This window comes from Lagenorhynchus albirostris, chromosome 1, assembly GCF_949774975.1.
Source record: "Lagenorhynchus albirostris chromosome 1, mLagAlb1.1, whole genome shotgun sequence".
Classification (NCBI taxonomy): Eukaryota; Metazoa; Chordata; class Mammalia; order Artiodactyla; family Delphinidae; genus Lagenorhynchus; species Lagenorhynchus albirostris.
This window is the reverse complement of record NC_083095.1, coordinates 184,644,674-184,665,871: the sequence shown is the minus strand read 5'-3', so window position 1 is coordinate 184,665,871 and position 21,198 is coordinate 184,644,674. Positions and strand designations below refer to the sequence as shown.

At 45.7% G+C, this 21,198-nt stretch overlaps 1 protein-coding gene across 3 annotated transcripts in view; it reads left to right on the top strand.

Annotated features, from left to right (window-relative positions):
• The window catches only part of FRMD4A (FERM domain containing 4A), a 378,187-nt gene that overhangs the window by 16,612 nt on the left and 340,377 nt on the right, over nucleotides 1–21,198 (top strand). The window contains exon 1 of one of the 3 annotated variants that reach the window (XM_060162197.1): nucleotides 11,597–11,729. The exons of 1 other annotated variant lie outside the window; for it this stretch is intronic. In XM_060162197.1, the coding sequence (XP_060018180.1) occupies nucleotides 11,637–11,729 (93 nt within the window). In that variant the 5' untranslated portion in view covers nucleotides 11,597–11,636. Of the gene's footprint in view, nucleotides 1–11,596; nucleotides 11,730–21,198 lie in introns of those variants that run through there. One more of the 3 variants, XM_060162166.1, reaches the window with a different exon arrangement.

The window sequence follows — 21,198 nt, the reverse complement described above, 5'->3', positions numbered from 1 at the left end:
GTAGACAAAAAAAAAAGAAGGTGTGATCAGTCAAAAGCATGAGTGACCCTTCAGGACTGGTTCCAGAACTGATGGCAGTGCCCTTGCTGATGTATTTGTCTTTCTCCTTTTGTCTGTCTAGCCTCATCTTTTTTCAAAGGATTTAAGGTGCTCCTTTCCGAGGTATAGTTTAAAGGCTAGGCGTTCAGCAGCTATTTCAATAGCAGATCTGTGGACAGAGAGCGCTGTAACGTACACTGAAGGAAAAGAAACCAGACGAAACGAAGCAGGTCTCCTGAAACCTTTACTTGTTGGATTAAGTAACCCAGTATCTGGACTCAGATCTGTCCATTCAGAAAGAGGCCAGGCAACCCAGGTCTCCTTCCACAGCCTGGTGTCTGCTATCTGCATTCCATGCACACCTTCTCAAGGCCGTCGGTGCCCTTCTAATTGCCACCCATTGCTCCCAGGGCCTCATCTGGCTCAAACTGCCTTGAACATTGCTCCTTCTCCTTACAATTTCTCGTTTTTATCAAAATCATATGTGTATGTGGCAATTTTCATAACATTTTAAAGTTGAAGAGTACTAGAAAACTTATAAAGTACTAGAAAACAAAAACTTATAAAGAGTACTAGAAAACTTTCAAGTTGAAGAGTACTAGAAAACTTATAAAGAAAATTATAAAGTACTAGAAAACTTATAAACTTATAAAGAGTACTAGAAAACTTTAAAGTTGAAGAGTACTAGAAAACTTACAAAGAAAACTTACAAAGTAACTAAAAACTTATAAAACTTCAACATTTTAAAGTTGAAGAGTACTAGAAAACTTACAAAGAAAAACACTAGCCTCCACTTCCCTTCTTTCCATCTCTTGAGTCCCTCCCCAGGGGCAGTCATAGACTTTCAACTGTTGCTTCAGATTTCTCAGTCATCTGTTTATACTGTGGTTTCTTTTTTTTTTTTTTAATAAATTTATTTATTTATTTCTGGCTGCATTGGGTCTTCGTTTCTGCGCACAGGCTTCTCACTGCGGTGGCTTCTCTTGTTGTGGAGCGCGGGCTCTAGGCTCACGGGCTTCAGTAGTTGCGGCACATGGGCTCAGTAGTTGTGGCGCGCAGGCTCTAGAGTACAGGCTCAGTACTTGTGGTGCACGGGCTTAGTCGTTCCAAGGCATGTGGGACCTTCCCAGACCAGAGCTTGAACCCATGTCCCCTGCATTGGTAGGTGGATTCTTAACCATCACACCACCAAGGAAGTCCCTATACTGTGATTTCTTAATTACTCAATTTTTGGTATGTTATGCTGCCACCCTGAAAGATGAGGCTTAAAATTTACTTCCATTGTACTCCACATCCCTACCGGCACACACATATCTCTTCTCTACTATCTTTTCAATATATCTATATCACAGTTTAAATCAAAATTCAGTTTTATTGTGACTACCAAGATATTGTTTACAGCTGAGGACAGTTGTATAGTATCATTGTATATCCTGGATTTTCCAACTTTATGTTTTTCTAGGAATTAACAGTTGCCTTGTTTCAATGTTCGCTTACTTAATATTCTGTTCTACCCATCAAGCATTTTTCTCTACGATCTTCAGTAGAGCTGCGTCTCTCCTCTCAATTTGGGAAACTCATTAGACCCTCAACCTATTCCTTTTTTCTTTCTTTTTTTGAGGCATCCTTCCTGGCTCCCTCCATCCTCCCGCACCAACTGGACTAGCTCTGTACGTCTCTTGTACCACTGTCTTCTTGAGGCTCCTTTTTTCCAGTACTCTGGGAGCTCCCTTTGCACCAGTCCCGTGATCTGCTCTCCTTTTCTTGGAACTCATGTTCCCCTCTTTGTAGGTTTAGCTTTCTTTTGCTGGAGATTGTCTTCCAGTAAGGTCCTAAGAAAAGGTGCCTGAGAAGTAAATTTTTGTGTTCTTGAATGTCTGCCCTCACACTTGACTAATAACGTGTCTAGTGGTTATTTGTCTGCTCTTGAAATCCAGCCCTACATGTCCAGGCTTGACTCCCTTCTTCAGTTCCAGGTCAAAATGTTCAGGCACCAGAAATTCTGTCCATCCAGAGCTACACGTTACCATCTCTCCAAACTTCCCCCTTCTCCTGTGTACTTATCTTAACTAAATAGGACCATCCTTCCTCTAGTCCCTCAGTAAACAGGAACACTGTTCTTCCTTCCAGCATTTATAACTCGCTAACATCTTGTATTCAACCTCTCACCACCATCCTAGTTCTGGACTTGATCATCACTCGTTTGGACAATTGCAGTGACATTGTAACTGCTCTTCTTGTCTCTATACACCTTGGTTCTCCATTCTACACTTCATCCGTTATCACTCAAGTTCAAAATATTCAGGAAGATAGTATCACTTCCTTTCAAAACGTAACTTTTAATGAATCCCTCTTGCAAATAGAATAAGATGTAAAATACATTCTTCTGTAGTATGAAAGTCAGAATCTGGTCTCATTGTCATTTCTGACCGTCCTCGTTGTTACACATGTGATTCCACTGCCTCATTCAAGTTTCACAGTAGTCTTCTTATCTGTATTCATGTTACCGAGGTTTAAAGTTCAAATAGAATGGAGTACCCCAGGCAAAGAGTAACAGAATCCCTTACCCATCCTAATTTACATCTAAGGATTTGCCCATTGAAGGAATTTTGGCCATGATCTGATATTGGGAAACCCTTTGGCATTTTGACTTATGGGACCCCTCTAGGGCACACTTAAGATAAGGCATATTCCTACTATATGAGACTCCTGGACACCCATCTTCCTAGCAGATTCCAATGCCTTCTTTCCTCTCCTTGGGAAAATACAGACCGTGTGGCTCATTCCAGAGACCCCTGGGCAAATGGGCAGTTACCCTTGTAAATGACATGTTCCTGGGCACAGGAAAGAAAGCAATCTGATGGCCAGAATGAAAACCACCCTTTTTTGCAGCATCAGAGGGATCAGTTAAACCGAGATGAACCATTCTACTATTGAAGAAAATTACATGTTAAATTTCTCCTCCTGGAAAAAGGAAGCATGGAAATTAGAAGCAGATTTAAGAGTTGGTCATTTACCACCCAATGCTTAACTGAAATTTGAGAGCTAAAAAAAAAAAAAAAAAATCAAAAGTCAACATCCATTGACTGTTTGGAAGTGTACTACATATATATATTAAGCTAATCCTGGGTAGTCAATACCACAGATAAGGACATTATTTATTTGTCCATTCTAGGTGCAATTACACAGTTTAACCAGTGCAAACAGCACTTCATAAATATAGCAAATCAATGCTAGTTATCAAAATCCATCCACAACCGATAGCACATGAAAGAGGGCTTTGCAAATGGCCTCGAAAGCCAATCTACACTGCCAGCCCCACACAGGTCAGGCTCTTTACTGCTTAATCACACAGGCATCCCAGCAATCTTATTGATTCCTCAGGACCTGGCCACGACATCACTCCTAATAGCACATGCGATAAGCCATTACCACCATGCAGAAGAGCCATCATCCCAGGCTGCAGCCATTGGTTGCCTGACTTAGCCTCATGCTGGGAAGGGCAAGTGAAGCTCTGATGGGGGCAAATCATACCCAGGCCACATGTGAAGAACCTTCCTAAGGAGCAGTAAGATCCATCAGCTGCTTGCCGTCAGGAGGTCTGCCTGTTCCCTCTTTCCATGGGTGAATAGTTGAATAATCCTGCCACCATGCCGATTAACCTGTTATTTGATGTCCGTGAAGCAAGGCTTGCTAAGACAGAATATGGACGGATCTACCTCATAGGCCATTAATATTTTCCTTGACATTCTCTTTGGCTTGATCATTGCCATAAAGATTGAAGGAGATTCTTGGATGCCTGGTTAGTACACAAGGTTTCCATCAGCACAGGCTACATCTTCTTCCCTATCCTGGAAGAGGGTGAGATCTGGTTTCCTTTGTATGGGATGTGTGTTTTTGAGTTGATGGGGATAGAGGGTCTTATTCTGGGCTAAATTCTCTACTCAAATGAAACATCCTCAAGAGGGAGTTTTCAAAGGTCTGAGAAGAAGCCTCTTTACCCCTCCCCCCCCCCAAAAACAGGGCCTAGCTGCATGACCTTTAAGCAATTCAGACGGATGAAACATGGCCATCATAGCAGGCTATGTATGAAGAGGGGGAGAGGTAGATGGTGAGATCCAGGAAGGCTGTTGTGGTGACAGAGTTAACAGGAAAACTCTGTGTGTGTGTGTGTGTGTGTGTGTGTGTGTGTGTGTGTGTGCGCACGTGTGTGTGATTTACAAAGAACTTTCACAAACATGATTTCATTTCCTCCTGTGGGGTAGGCAGGTGTGCAGTAACCTTTCAGGTGCCAACTCAGGTATAAGGCCAGTGTCCTTTCACTTCCCCATCGCAGAGAGGAGCTGAGTTTCAGGAACAAAAAAGTCTTCCAATAAGCAAAAGTTCTCTTGTGTCCTCAGTTCTTGGCCCAGCACCTGATACACAGTAGCTATCTAGGAGAGGGTAACAGTTCACGGACTGTGAGGCCGCTTACAGGGGACCTCGGACAGGTGACTTCAAGGCTCCCTGCCTCGGTTTCTTCATCCAGGGAAAACAAGATTATCTATTTGATAAGGTATTGTGAGAATTAAACGAATGCCCGTACTTTTAAAAACCTTCAGAAGAGCGCCTGTAATAGAATGTGCTGGGTAAGGGGGTTGCCATTATGTCATTAGACACTCAGTCAAATAATTGTTGAATGAAGGATGTGCAGCCCAGGCAATGAAAAGAAATGACAACGTTGGTTTAGACAAGGACAAGGCCAGTGTGGAGCGTGGTATGGAATACAAGACCACAGACAGCATCATCTCAGAACCAGAATAGTAAACTCACCCTCATCCACCAAACCTTCTCCCAGCAAGGATAACTGGGGGTCACACTGAAGGATTCAGATTAAGCTTCATTTATTTTCTTTGCCAGGCTGGTCATGGAGGAGAACTGTTCAGTGAAGCCCAGGACAGGGCCCAACTAGGCAAAGGAAGCTTGAAACAGAGAGAGAGGGAGAAATGGGGAAGGAAAAATTCATCTGCCTACCAAGCTCCCTACAGTGCTACCTACTGTTTCTTCCAAATGCCGTAGCAGGAGGGAACGTCTGTCCAAAGATGGATAATACCAACCGTGCATAGCATCAGTGCAAACCTTAGTTCCAAGCAAGAGAAACCTAAAGTGTCCTGCACGGGGACCTGTCAGTAATCCCGTGGGGCCTGGGCACGTGAGGTCTGGTGACTCCACGTTCTGTCCTTAGTGATATTGGGTTTCGTGTTTGGCCTAAATTCCAGCCATTTTCAAACAGAGAATTATGGCTGTCAGCAGTATTTCTGTTTGCATAGCCTCAGTCACAGCTTACTCTAATAAGACGTGACATGAATCACGCAGGTTAGCCGAGTTAGGAGCTAATGGAAATGGTGCTGGAATGTTGAAGAAAGACAGAGCTTCCCTCCCTCCTGCTGGAGGAATTTTCCAAATTGGTTAGGAATGTGTTGTCTTCACGTGTGTGTTTGGGTCAATCTCTGCCTATTTACTCTCTCATCCGTTTTACATGACAGTCGTTAAAAACTCCAAATGTCATTCAAGGCTCCAGCTCAGGGCTGGTGTGGGGTGATGCCGGGTGTGGGGAAGGTAGGAGAGGTCAGGGCAGGAAAGTCTCTCTCTGGGACTGGCAGGTATTTAAACCCAATCTTGTCCTTGCAGGGTTCCTGTGGGTTCCTTGAAGACCCTGCCCTGACCCCTTTCTCACTGCTGGGGATTTCTCACTGGGGTTCCCGGGCACAGGTGATACCTCTTAACATCCTCGAACCCAGTACCAGTGTGTCGGGGGTTAGTGGTCCCCACACCGACGGTTCTCCAGCACCAGCCGGCTGTCTTACAGTTCAGCTCAGTTCTGACACTGTCTACCCAAAGACGGCATTGGATCCCACAGGTTGAGGGCTCAGTCCTACAAGACCTCCCTGCCCCGACTTCAGACGCCAGCTGTAAGTCCAGGTCATCACCTGAGCTTCTGACCAGATGGCTACGAATCAGACCCCCTTTGGGGGCTTTGATTCCTTTGCTAGAGTAACTCCCAGAACTCAGAAACATTTTAGTTACTAAATTACCAGTTGATTATTAATGCATATAACTCAGGAACAGCCAGATGGAAGAGAAGCATAGAGCAAGGTGTGAGTGTACCAGTCTCCCCCAAATCTCCAACCCAGAAGCTCTCCAACCCCCAGACTCTTGGGATCCTTAGGGAGGCTTCATTACATCATTGATTACATCATCAGTCACTGGAGACTGATTCAACCTCCAGCCCCTCTCCCCTCCCCAGAGGTCAGTGGGATAGGACTGAAAGTTCCAGCCCTCCAATCACAGGCTTGGTTCCTCTGAACCAAGCCCCATCCTTAGGTGTCCTAGGGACTTGCTAAAAGTCACCCGTGAACATAACAAAAGGCACCTGTTAGGAAATTCCAAGGGTTTTAAGAGCTCTGTGCCGGGAAAGCAGGCTAAGACCAAATGTATATTTTTGATTATAGATCACAATATTCTACTCTCTCCCAGCTGGCCATGTAAAGTCTTCGCCCCCAGCCTCTGTCAGCCGCCCTCCACACAGCACACTGAGCACCTAGGATGAACCAAGGCGATGGGATGGGATGGGATGGGACTTAACTTCCCCTCCCTTTGCTGCCGGCGGCGGCTCCACTGGGTCCCTTTCCCCGTATCCCTCCCCGCGGGCGCCTCACAGCCCCTCTCCCCGGGCCTGAGGTGAGGGGCCAGCGGCCCCCCCTTCTGCCTCTTCCCCCTGCCCGGACAGCCTGCAGGGCGAGGTCACCTGAGGGCTTCACACCCTCCCTCGCAAGCCCTGGAGCAGGGGTAGGCGAGGCTGGCCCCTGCTGCCTTGAAACCGCCAATAAAACCGAGAAAGAGCCCTTTCACATCCTGCCTAACTGACAAGAGATAGTGGCTCGAGATGGACTTTAGGGGAAGCATCTCATCTGTCCGCTTTCTGTTGTCTTCATTTCCCTAATATAAGCCATATTCCGCCTTTCACCAGAGAAAGAGTGAAAATGAACAGGAAGGCCAGAGGTGGCGTTCTTCAGATTGATTCTGTCCTTCTTTCCCGAAGGGCACTTCAGCTCAGCCTCCCAACACTTCTCAGCTCTCTGCCCTTTGACCCTGACCCCAGGCTCACAGGGACCCCAGGCTGCCCTCTGACCCTGGAGCTTCATTATGGCAGCCCTCCCCCTCTCCTTCAGCGTGCCCTCAGTCACCTCCCCCAGCCGACACCTCTGTGTCCTTTGACCCCTTCTCACGTTCTGCCGAATGAACAAAATCAAGCAGTGCGAGTGAGCTGACTGGTGCGGGTGAGTTAGTCTGCGGTGAGACAGGCATCCACGTGGACCCGCCAAGGGCCGAAAAGATTAGCCTCCCCGATGGTCGCTGCGGGCCCTGGGCCAGCAGCTGGAATGAGCATTTGGTTCTGGTAGGTCAGGCTCACTCTGGGCAGGAGGGTGCGATGACCGGTCCCCATTTCTGTTGCCAGCGTCCTCCCAGGAGGTCACCCGCCTTCCGCAGGGCTGCCTAGCAGGCGCCAGCACGGTCAGCCGTCCGACATGGGGGTCAGCGCTCGCACCCGTGCACACGTCACCCCGTGGAACCTTCCCTCTCCTTCCCACCAGCACTGGCGTCAGCAGAGGCTTTGCCCCTGACCGGCCATCATCCCCAGCCCCCTCTTTCCCCTCCTGCTATCCCTGACCATTTGACTGGATACAGCTTGCTTTGGTGTGTGAAGACCATTGATTTTCCTGAAGCACGGCTCCATCGACTCCTATGCATTTTCATCCCAGGGTTCGAATGTGAACACTTTCACTGAGACTGGAAGGAAATATTCAAAACGAACAAATACAAAGCTTCACCAGGGACTTCCCTGGCGGTCCATTGGTTAAAGACTTCGCCTTCCAATGCAGGGGGTGTGGGTTCGATCCCCGGTTGGGGAGCTAAGATGCCGCGTGTCTTGTGGCCAAAAAACCGAAACGTAAAACGGAAGCAATATTGTAATAAATTCAATAAAGACTTTAAAAATGGTCCACGTTAAAAAAAAAATCTTTAAAGAAAAAGCTCCACCAGCCTTGAGTGGGTGCTGGCCTGCCAGAGTCATCGGAAGCAGCAGCTTCAGGGACTCTAGAAGAGAGGTGCGTCTTCCCCACGTCATCTCCTAGCAGCCTTCATTGACACCCCGACCCGGCAGCATCCTCCCGGCCTGTCCCGTGCCCATTAGACTATTCCCTTGTTGCACAGGGAACCCTGTCGTCCACCACCCTGGTAAAAACATGCTCTCTTTAAGTAATACACTCCCTCGCTGCTCTCCCCAGGGGATTGGTTCCAGGACCCCTGCCGATGCCAACACCTGTGGATGCTCGTGTCCCTGATAGTTGGCCCTCCGTATCTGCAGGTTCCACGTCTGCAGGTTCCCCCAACAACGGATCAGAACCTCTATCCATGGTTGGTTGAATCTATGGTTGCAGAACCCACGGGTGGAGAGGACTGGCCGCACTCCACTCCGAAGGCTTAGCTCCAGGGACGTCAAAGCGGCGCTTCCAGAGGCTCTAGCAGCTGCTGAATATAACGCCATTTCCTGTATTGCAGTTCTCTCTTTTTCAAAGACAGTGGTCTTTCCATTTCCCTGATGGGCCCCATGGACACATCGCCTTTCTAAATTTCCAAAGTGCTGTCATCTGATAAAGTCCTCAGTGGCAGGTGAGAGTACAAGGGACCGAGTCAGGCCCCGAGGTCACCCAGATTGACTTTGGCTTTCGTCTTAGCTCTGACAGTTCTAACTGTGCTACCTTGGTCAACTTACTAGCCCTCTCCAGGCCCCGGTTTCATCACTTGTAAAACATGGATAATGGAACTCAATTCCGCCATGGAGTCAGCCCTCGGTGACCTTCCGCCATGTTGCCTGGCAACTGCTGGGTACTCAGTAAGCCTAAGTTACCCTCGCCTCTCCTAAAGTGGTCATATCCGCTTAGGTATGGGTGCATGTCCCCTCCCAAGAAACATATTTGTATTGTAACAGTGTAACAATGGTCTTCTGGAAATAGTTTAGACTCAATAATCAATTTAAAATGTGTAAATCTCAAACACCCACAGCAAGACCATCAGAAAGATTGTTTTGCACAAGCTGAACTTTGAGAGCCTTCAAACCTCTCTGAGGAGGTGTCCACCTACTCTGTGGGGACTGGGGAGGGCTCTCTATTAGCTGGGAGGAGGCACCAGTGCTGATATGAGAAATGATCCTGGTCTCTACACCCCCAGGGTAGGGAATGGGGGTAGAATGAGTGGGGCTCAAATGTGTGGGAGTCTGGCCAACGGTTATTTTTGTTTCCATTAACATTCTCTTCTATATGTATTTTAACTTTAATCAAAGGCATATGTTTTTGTTTTATTTGCACTTAGTTCATCAAAGTGTCCCTTATGATCTGAACTATGCCACGAAGCCTTGAGCTCTTCAGCGAAACACTCATTAATACCCCTGGGAAACAGGAAGTTGCATTTAGTCAAATATAAATAAATCCAGCTCCCAGGGGCTTTGCCCTGGCCTGGGTCAGGAAAGAGACGATGACTTCTCAGTTGATCTGCCCCACGGCCCCCTCTCGAACTGCACTTGCAAACAGAATCCCAGAGCTTTGGACAGATAAGGGTTTAGAAAATGTGCCTATCCTTTGTTCAAACCCATTATGGAATCGAACGGGGTTTTATAAAGGAAAGAGGGTCTATCGATCTGGCCAAGCTATTGGGTAGCATTCCAGACGTATTTCCACGGGGCAGTGCAGAAAGGAAGTGAGAAAGAGGAAGCAGGGTCTGCAAGCCTAAGCCACCTCGCCAAAGACTCTGCAGGTCATGCTGGAAAAATTTCCATCTTCCCGTCTCCCCCCTTCCCTCTCACCCTTTCACAACTCTCAACGGCACATATGGAACCCATTACGAACAAAGCCCGATTGTTGTATATTTGGAATTTCCCACATCAACTTGATGCTTTCTTTAACTGCCTCTTAATGTGTGTCTGAGTTGGGTGCCCAGACCCACGTCTCCATCCTCCCACCCCACCGCAAGGAGCACCGCGCTTCTAAGCGTCTTTTTCCTGATTCATTTTCGAGCAGTGTAGAATTCCACTTTTTTTCCCCTGCCCCCCCCCAACGCCCACTTCCCATCAGACTCTTAGAATAAACAGAAGTTTCTTTTCCGTCGTTTTCAATAAACGGGTCTGTACAGAATAAATAAAAGCTGGTTCCCAAAGCCTAAGAGTGATATTAGGCAAACACCCAAAAGCATGGGATTTTTTTACAAAGGAAATGGCATCCCTTTCATAAAACCCCAGAACAGAGCAAAGCAGCAGAGGCAGAAATACGTTAAAAAGAAAAAAACTAAACTACCTCCAACCCTGGAAGCCCCTTACTTGTTTTCTCTTTGGAGTAATTTTCTCTGCTATAGAAACAAGCAGATTTAGGGAGGAGTAGAGATGGGAGCAGTTGCACAAGTGAGCGATATATCGGAAACAAAATCTTACAGGACACTTAAATTTTTAGAGCATGTGTACCAGCAGTCTGCGAAGCTTGTCCAGTGTGGAATTATACCATCTGATTAGAGAAGAATAGACAAATGCGATGGGTAAATCTGCGCATAGACAGTCCTTTTCAGAGCCTTGTAAAATCAAACATAATTTCTTCATGTTTATTGGCACACATAAAAATCAATGCTCTGTAACGCAAACATTTAAATGAGGAGATGCCAAATGCAAGTCTGTCTGGTATATTTGATTTGATTCATCTGAACCATGGGATACAAACATTTTCTCCTTTCTTCCCTCACACTTCCTCTTTGTCGACGCCATTCACATATATAATTAACTGTATGCCTACATTTATTTTCTATCCGTTGGAAAGCAGGAAGGAAAAAATATGCCTGTCTGATGCTCAGGGTCATACTTATAATTTATGACTGCGAAGAGCGTTTCCACACCAAGTCCCCACTGTGTTATGTCACTGCCCTTCAAATATTTTTCCTGTGTCCAGAAGAGAGTGAAATCAGAATGCAGGATTGCACATTAATCTCTACACCAGATGGTGATATTCCAAATAGTCTTTTTAAGGTGGGCATGTGACCTACTGTATGGCCAAGGGGCTTTGGAGTCACGTGATGGAATGAATAATACGTCTGATAGGGCTTCGATTAGACAACTGACCTGGTTACCGTCTGCAGCCACGAGAAGCAAAGTTGACATTTCTGGATCACTCTCCCCAGAAGCGTCATTTGCCCACCCCTAGGACGTGCAGACTCACCGAGGGACTGACTGACAGGCAGGGGCAGACAGCAGGAAGCTGGGCTGCGCTGCGGGAGACGCGCTGAAGTTGCAGAACTTGGGCTCTTTTTCTTCTTTCCCCATCCCCCCACCTCCTGACACACCACATCTTGGCTCATCGGTCGGAAGAAAAAAAACTCTTTCAGTTATTTGATATTTGGGAAACCTCCAGGAGTTTCCCAGTTTTGAGGACGCCTCCGTCTCTCCCTTGGCTGGGAACACGCGCACGCGTGCACACACACACACACACACACACACTCACACTCACCCACGGCTCTACACCATGGTGGTTCAGGCTGCAGTGGCTCCGAATAGATCCCAGAGACTTTTACTGAAAATTCCTTATGGATCTCTGAGAAGACGCAGCGTGGAGAGGGTAAGCGACGTGGCGGGCTGTTTGTTCTTCCCCCGAGCAATTGCTCCAAAGAAAGGGAGAGGTTTCTTTTCGTCGTACATAGCATCCCTTCTGGTAGTCATGTTTTCCTGAAAAATTCAAATTCCTGCGACTGGAGAATACTATGGCATATGTAATTTTTTTTCTTTGTAGATAATGATGAGAAATTTGAAACAAATGTTGGTCGGCTGTGCATGGGGGTTGGGACTGTTAGAGATGAAACATAAGAGAAAAGATTGGGGTAGGGACTCTGCCCTCTGGAAAGAGCATGGACGATGAGAGTGCTCGCTAAGAAAAGCTTCGGGCTGCAAAACCTGTTTTCCTCTCCGTTTAGTGAAACAGATTCACTGGTGCAGCAGGGCTGCCAATTTCCTTTCCTCTGCTGAGTAACAGTGTCTGCAAAGGAGGTGATGATGACAAGGGGCTGTGATGCTTTGAGGGTTTCAATGATGCACCTGGTTGATTAAAATCCCCTCTGTTGTTTAGTTGTGGTTGTACTGTTTCAAATACCTTGCTGTCATTTGGGGTTTTTTACTATCATGGATTGTGGCTCTCTGTTCATTTTCTGAAAACATACTTACTTTACGGTAGTACCTGGCAGAGAAGATGCTGTAAAACAATAACAGGGATTTGTCCTCCTCCGGAGTGACTAATGTAGTCTGGGGGATGACGGTAGTTAATGCCAATCTGATCGTCCTCAGGACGTTGGGCTCATTCACGTGGGGACAGCGCCTGTACTCACGCAGGGGTGGAATGGTTTGCGGGTCTCAGAAACCCCCAAAGCCGCTGTTTGCATGGTGACGGATCCCTCTGTGGGCTGTGGATGTCTGCTTAGACATTTTAGGTTAAGGTGTAATCTAAAATCAATAAGGCAGAGCGCCTCACAAACCGCTGTCGTGATAGATGAGCGACCTGCCGCATCTTATAAAGGGGAAGGCATTTAATTCAAGCGACTCTTTCTGGTTTGTATACTGACTACTCGGTGATTTTTAAATTTACGGAGAACGTGAGTCAAGCTTTAAAACCACGAGGAGCTTTAAAACTATCGAGATTTCCAGGTGGGGTTGACCTCCTGACGTCTGATGAGTTACATTTTGTTCTGCCATTTGAGTAGTAATGGAAAGAACTTCTCTTCCTATTCTGGCCGTGTGTAGGTCTTTCTTCTGAGACATATTTCTTGGGCTCCATGTCAGGGTCATCAGCGTAAATGTATTCAGGGCCTAACGCGTGCTCCCTTTTATACCAAGAGTTTTACAGTATAGGACCAACTGTTAGAGGAAAATTTGCAAATCGATCATTATATTTACAAATGTAGCTTATCTTGAATGTGATTTTAGGTTCCGGTGAAATTTTTTTTTCCTGTATGGTAACTAAGTTTATATAATACGTTCTGTTCACAAAAACTCCCTTGGAAATGTGAGTTGCCCGTACTGGAGTTGCACCACGTGACAAAACTAAGGAGAGAATTACCCTGCACATTTGCACAAATAGTCCAGAGTAACCTATTTAACCATTAGAATCTCCAGATGGCTGTTTCATGAATCATGTATGTTTCATAAATCCAGATGTATTCACGTACCATTTCCGTTATTCGTTTAAGAAGAACTGACAGTATATGAGCACAGTGTCAGATACAGAACCTGTCTGTTGTTGTATGTGCTGGTGTATACTGACATTCAAGACCCAGACCTATGTCCTGTCCTTGGGCACACACCAGTGTCTTAGGAGTCTGATCTGAAAACGTCTAGGCCCTTAAGAGAAGCACGTCCATCGCTGGAGCATCAGATGTCCTGTTAATCTTCATTGCCAGCTGTGAAGTGGTGGGGCTGAGACAGCATCACTCACAAGAAGAGACCCCTTGCGTTCCTACGAGGCTACCCTCTCACCCTCCACCATGGGGAAGAGTGAGACTAATTGGAACATGTGACGTCATGTCGATTTCAATTGGATATTTTGTGCCATCGCTGGTTTTATGACAACTTTCACAATCAGCGTCATCTATTTCTATAAAAGGGGGGGCAGGAAAGGTGAGAAATGTCATCTGCTTTCAGGGCAGACACTGAGAAGCAGCGTTCTTTTCTTGGGACTCCCTGAATTAAAAGCAGCAACAGTTTTCTCAGTTGCGTCTGCAGCCTAGAGTGCGCCAGACATCCGAGTGATTCCTATGGTCTCGTGATATTTAATGATGGTAAGACCTCGCATTTCTATAACACCTTCGCCCCAATGCACTTTCTTATCTGTTACCTCCCTTTACGATCGTGAGCTGCTAATGAGGCACAGAGAATGGGGATTATTACCCTTGTCCTGTATGAACAGGGAAACCAAGGCATGTGGAGGTTTAATCTTCTGTCCGGGGACATACAGTCAAGGACAGAGCAGGACCTCAAACTAGGGACCTGGTATCTTACATCCCTGCCATTGAGCCAGCGTTTCATCACCTTTGCTCCCTGAGGGAGCTTCAACATTGCAGCCTGGCCCTGAGAAATGGGTTATAGCCAACCTGTCACTAGTACTTCACAGGAAAGGAAACTTACCAAAGGCAGAGATGCTGACAACCAAAGAGAAGAACTCATGACCTAGCGCACTGACAATCATGGGCCCTTACGTGTCCAGGATTAAGCAATGGCTTCCGTTTTCCAACTGCCTGGAGGTTGAGTAGAAAAAACAGAAATGCACCTTTCTAACTCTGCTGCTTAGACAGCCGTCAAATCCTGATTACAACATACTCAGGCTGGTTGACCAAGCCTGGTTCTTGTTCATATGATTTCACAGACAACCATCAACCAACCCACCACCACACTAGGCACGGCAGAAAAAGAAATCTAAGATGCCATGTTTGGAGATAGGAGATCTGAGGTTCATATAAATGAAACTGTTATAAGTCAGTACAATAGGGCTCTAATCCAGCTCCAAAATAAGTAATGAAGGTGATTCAGGTGCAACAGGAGGCAGCCAAGTGGGGTGGAAAGGGTGGGGCTTGCAGCCACACTGTCCCAGGAAACAAGAGCCTCACTGCCCACTAATTGTGTGACTTCGGCAGTGACTCGGGCTTTCTCAGCCTGGTTTATTCATCTGCACTATCTATCCTTGAGGACAGTTATTAAGGCTTAGAGGTGATGTGTGTAAGGCCCTACCATGATACATGGCGTGCAGAGAGAAGGTAATCATTAATGACGGGCATATTTTTTAAATTTATTTTATTGAAGTATAGTTGATTTACAGTGTTGTGTTCATTTCTACTGTACAGCAAAGTGACTCAGTTATATATTTTTATATATATAACTTTTTATATTAAAAATATATTTTTTTCCATATTCTTTTCCATTATGGTTTATCACAGGGTAGTGAATATAGTTCCCTGTGCTATACAGTAGGACCTTGTTGTTTATCCATCTTCTATATAAGAGTTTGCATCTGCTAATCCCAAACTCCCAATCCATCCCTCTCCCACCCCACCCCTTGGCAACCACAAGTCTGTCCTCTATGTCTGTGTATCTGTTTCTGTTTCGTAGATAGGTTCATTTGTGTCATATTTTAGATTCCACGTATAAGTGATATTATATGGTATTTGTCTTTCTTTTTCTGACTTACTTCACTTAGTGTGATAATCTCTAGGTCCATCCATGTTCCTGCAAATGGCATTATTTCATTCTTTTTTATGGCAGAGTAGTATTCCATTGTATATATGTACCACATCTTCTTTACCCATTCATCTGTCGATGGACATTTAAGTTGTTTCCATGTCTTGACTATTGTAAATAGTGCTATGAACATAGGGGTGCACGTATCTTTTCAAATTATAGTTTTGTCCAGATAAATGCCCAGGAGTGGAATAGCTGGATCATATGGTAGTTCTATTTTTAATTTTTTGAGGAACTTCCACACTGTTTCCCATAGTGGCTGCACCAAGTTCCATTTGATAGGCATATTTTTGAAGTTTGACTTTGAGTAGAGGAACACTTGGCTTGTATTTTTAATAACCAGTAGCCTTTTACATACATTCTTAGTCACACTTACTGTCACCCAAAGATGTCCTTTAAGGGATATTCACCCAATAAAGCCAAGACAGAAGTATTTCCTGGTGATAACATCCCTTGAACCCCCAATTTTATGTAAGACATAAAAAATAGAGTGTTTCAAATTCATTGTACACCAGTGCCAAGTAAGTAAGCTTACTCAAGCCCAGGTACTTCAGTAGGGTCTTTTCCTTCTCGAGCTGGTAAGGTAAAAATGAACTTCAGGGAAAATTCTGAGAATGTAAGAACATAACATATAAATGAGTTAAGGAGAGAGCAAAGGTGGACCTTTTGGGGGGAGTTTGCTTTGGAGATGGGGAGAATGTTGTATTGAGTTTCTATGACCCTACAATATGAGGAAATTGTTTCACATTGGAGATTACCGTTATAGGTCAAAAACCTGGGAGTAAGCGGGCCAAGCTGTATGTGGCCCAGCACACACTGTTTTAGTGTGTGTGTTTATTAAGGATGCCCACCTCCCCACTGATTTATCCTCTCTGTCATCCAGACCCACGTATCCTGGGTCCGGATGACCCAGGGTGGACTGGACGTCTCTCTTCTCTTGAGGCTCTCAATCCCTCATATTCAGCATGTTCAAGGTGGAATTCATGATCTTACCCACAGTCCTGCTCCAATTCCTTCCACACCACCAGCTGTCTAGGCACCCAAGTGAGAACCCAGGCCTCTTCCCTGCCTCTTCCCTTTCCCTGGGGTCTGCCATCTAATCACATCTAACTCCTCCTTCCCATTTCTTGGTTCAGGCCTCCATCATCTTCCACTTGTCTACTTAAAATCCCTGCCTCAAGATAAGTACAAATGTCTAAACATAATTATAAGGCCCTCCGTAATCAGGATGCTGCTACCCTCTCCAGCTGGTCTCTCCCCATCCTTTACCCCGGGTATCGTACACTCCAACCATACTGAACACATCTGCAGTTCCTCCAAACTACCATGCTCTCCCTTGCCACAGGGCCTTTGCTTGTGCTTCTGTAGGCTTGACACACACTGCATCCTCCCTCCGCCTCCTTGACTTCCGATTCACACACTTCAGCCTAAAGATAACATCCTGTCGGAAGCCTTTCCAGGTACCCAGCCCCTCCCCAAGTATGAATAACGGCTCTTCCTTCCTTCAGGCTCTCAAAGCTCTCTGTATCTCCCTTACAATAACACAAATGACACTGCATTGAATCTGCCTGCTGCCTGTTTCCTCCACACCCATGATGACAAGCTCCTTGAGGGCAGGGAACACATTTCGGCCCCTGGTTCCTAGCAGGAGGGCGAAACATTCGTTAGATGAGAGAATGATTGAAATCTGAAAGTTGCTAGAAACTTCCCTCAGGGAGAAAATCTGGGAAGAGGATCAGAATGAAAACATAAACAGGAACAGCCTCACATCTTATGTTAAATGACCACCAGCCCCAGTTCTGCTGGTGGAAAATGTGTCCACACTTACATGTTAATACAGACTGAGGAGACAAATGCTTTTCTCCTGTTTATTCTGAAATCTGAGACATATCTTGAAGGGGAACAATGTGTGTATGTGAACAAGGAATCAGATTCATTATATGTCTCTTCACAGAGTAATAGGAATTGGACACTTTTCTTGAAAAAAATAAATAAGAAAGCATTCTCTTTTACCACAGTTATTTAAATATCTAAGTAAAAGGGGTTTTTGTTTTGGTTTGGTTTGGGTTTTTTTTTGTCCTGGAAAGACTGAATTGGTGTGGTATTTCTGGAGCAGTATTTTTAACACAGTGTAAATTAAACCTTTTTGCACCCACATTATTCATTATTTGACGTGTTATTCCAGGTTGACGTGTGGCCTGTCTATTATTTTGCAAACCGTTACATTATCACAGCTGCTAAGCTGCATAACTTAGAAATTCAGAATACAACAGAGTCTCTGTCATGGAGTGTGTGGTGCTTACATTCTGAACGTATTCATGCAGGGAAGTGTGAGACTTTAGCAAAAACACATACAGCAGACGGCTTTTAGCGGATGTGTATTACCATGGAAAGCAGACAGCCCAGAAACGGTTCAGACAGATCAGTGTATTTATCCACACATACTATTATCCAACCCCCTCATCCTGCATAGGTTTTATTCTTTCTATAAATATACACCTCTCTGGAGGAGAAAGAACACGCACTATATCAGGGACTCCAATTCTCAGGTTCACGGGCTGCATTGAAGGCCGTGTTCTCCACATTGATTAGTCCCGTGTGATTTTAAGTGACCCCCAGATCGGTGCACCAACCTTTATTTTATTTCTCACAGCAGCTCATGTCAAGTTAAACCAATGACTTCTCATCCTGGCCAGAATGAGAAGGCATAATGGAAAGGCTGTCCCTCTACTCGGTACCACTCCAGGGTTCTCATTCCTCAGGCTGGTGGGGAAGGCAGGACTGGAAATCTCTCTTGAAATGGTCAAGACCCCCAGGAACCTCACCGTCCTGCCCCGAACTACAGCTCTCAAGCTCAGCATGAAACTAGGTGATGGCTTCCCTCTTTAGACTACTCATCCCCAGGTCCTGAATCCTTCTTAGGACTCTCTTTAATGTCTTGGGTCAGATGACATCACTCATCCTACAGCAGTGCTTCTCAACCTTGGCTTCACTCTGGAAGCACCTGGGAAGCTTTAAAAATCCCAACACCCAAGCTGTACCCCAAACCAATGAATGTCAGCATCTCTGGAGAAGGGACCCAGGCATCATCAGTAGTTAAGCGCCCACTGATTCTACTGTGTGGCCACATTGACAACCACTGCCCCAAGGGGAGACTATTGCCAAGATGGATTGTCTGGGCAAGATGCTAGCTTAAAGAAATTAGCTAGTTCCTGTGCTTTCCGGTGTCTTCACATAAAAAGGAAATAAAGGAGTCAGTTGTGTTGGATTTTTAGTCAAGAGTGTCATTCTCAATAGGAAAAAAAAAAAACTTCATCTTTTGAAAGTGTGTTCATATACCTGGGACATCCTATGAAGTGTCCAACACTTGAGGTCACTTTCTGGATAGTTGAACACAGCCTTCTGAAGTCATAGTGGCTAGTACCATACAGGACTTCCTTTTAGATAATTTGAGATCAGAAACACCCAATCCAGCAAAGTTCTTCTCCACTGGAGCAGGGACAAAGCCCCTTCCGGGTGTATTTCAACCCACCATCTTGCAGCCATGTTCATAAAATCAATCCTGTATTCGCAAGACCCTCTCTGTAGGTATTTTGAAAGCAGATCTCTTATAAATTGCTCTAGCAGAGTGAATGCCATCCACCTGTGTGATATAAGAGTTTCTTTGAACACATAGTTGAAAACAATCCACTTTTATTTGTACTGATTTATCAATGCGCCTCTGAGAACGATAGCATCTTATGTGTAGGAAGCAATATAGGAGAAACTCTGCCATGTGGGGGGATCTATGTTTTCTAATCTGGGAGTGGATGAATCACATCTGTGGATTTTTCATTCTTTTTTCTTTTCCCTTCCTGGTCACTCAATTACTAACTGCTTCAAAGGACTTGATCAGTTTTTCTACTAAGTCCCAGAGCCTAGAGCCATGCCTGGCACATATATAGCGTGATTATACATTTATTGAATGAATGCGAATAGATGAATGAAAAGAATGTTTTTATGGTCATAAACTCAAACAGAATTGTCACTCAAAGAATAGGGTTGCAAAGTGCCTGCATTTCTTATGCCGATAAATATTTGTGTCACTATCAGTTCTAACAAAGTGACTCAGTTTAGGATGCTAGGTCTTCTTGGTAGAGAACTTGCTCATGAAAAACTTCTTGTTCTACTCAATACTCAGTAATGACCTATATGAGAAAAGAATCTAAAAAAGAGTGGGAAAAAGAAAGAAAAACTTCTTGAAACCTTCTACACAATTAACCCTTCTGAGTATGTGGGCAGCCGTTTTCCTTCCCAATCAGAATCTGTGTGTATATTTCAAGATAGTCCGTAAATATGCCCCTGATCATTTTCCTCCACTGCCTGCTGAGTTTCCTCAAACATGCCAAGGTCACATTTCCACGTGGATAGGTTGCTTCCAAACGGTTCTTCCCGTCCCTCTATTGGAACATTAATCAGGAAAGCCAATGAGGCTTTTAAAAGTATATTAATCATTTCTAGAAAACATGGTTCAACCTCAATTAAAAAAAATCAGTCTCAGAAGATAAATACCCCAGAGAATCTAATATCTAGGACCCAGCACTCTATTTTTTAATTCTACAGATTTTTATTTAATACCTACTACATGCCAGGCAGTGTTGTAGGCCCAGGGGCTGTAACAGGATCTCTGCTTTCATGCTGCGGCGGGCCTCCCTTTTACGCTGGCGTGGAACCTGCAGATACAGGAGGTTGAAGTACTGTGTACCGTGCCACGTTATAGAGGAGACTTGAGCATCCGTGGATCTGGGTCTCTGCGAGGGTCTTGAAACTAATCCCCCACAGACACCCAGGGATGACTGTACTGGGTGCTAAGGCCTGTAGGGAAATACGCAGCAGGAGAAGGAGGGAGGAGAGGAGGGTGGGCTGCATGTTCTACGATGTGGCTCTCTGTTAAAGGGGTATCGGAGGTGAGGCTTGAAGAAGTAAAAGGGAGCAGGGCGTATGCGGCCATCTGGGGGGAGAACACGCCGGGCAGAGGACGCTTCACATGCACGGGTGTGAGGCAAGAGCACACCTGATGGATCTGAGGAGTAAAGGGGGGCGGGCCGGGGGTAAGTGGCGAGGAGCAGCGGACAGGGAAGCGTTAGGGGCCCGTGTGACAGAGGGCTGCTCAGGCCATGATAAGGACTTCGGGGTTTTACTCTGAGCAGGACAGAAGGAGATGAGTGGTTTGGGGAAAGAAAGATGACCTCAGCTGACATGTGTTAAAGGAGTCCCTGCAGCTACTAGGCTGGTAGGAAACCAGGCATGGAAGCAGGCGACTCATTAGGTCATGAGTGTAAGAATCCTGATGAGAAGTGCTGACTCTGGAGGTGGTGAGAAATGAATGGATCCTGGATTGGTCTGCAGTGTAGAATTGACAGGATTGGCCGATGGATTGGGTGATAGGGAAAGAGGAACCAAGAAGGGGAATCCCCATCCTGAGCAGCTGGAGAGTGGAGTTGCCGCTGAGATGGGGAGCACTGCAGAGATGGGGAGCACTGCAGGACCCGCTTGGGGGGATGACAGCAGGGCCGGGGAGATGAGGGGTTCCGCTTGGATGTGTTAAACTTGAGATGATAGTTAAAAATGCAAACGGAGGATGTTAAAAACACGTTTGGTGTTTAGGCAAGAGTCTGGACTGGAGATATAAATGTGGACGGTAACCAGGGGGATGACAGAGCTGACTTATCCCAGGCTCTGAAGAGCTGACCGTGTACATCTCTTCCTAACGCCACATGCAGTGACCACATGTGGGCAGGTTGAAATGCGCAGTGATGGGAGAATTTACA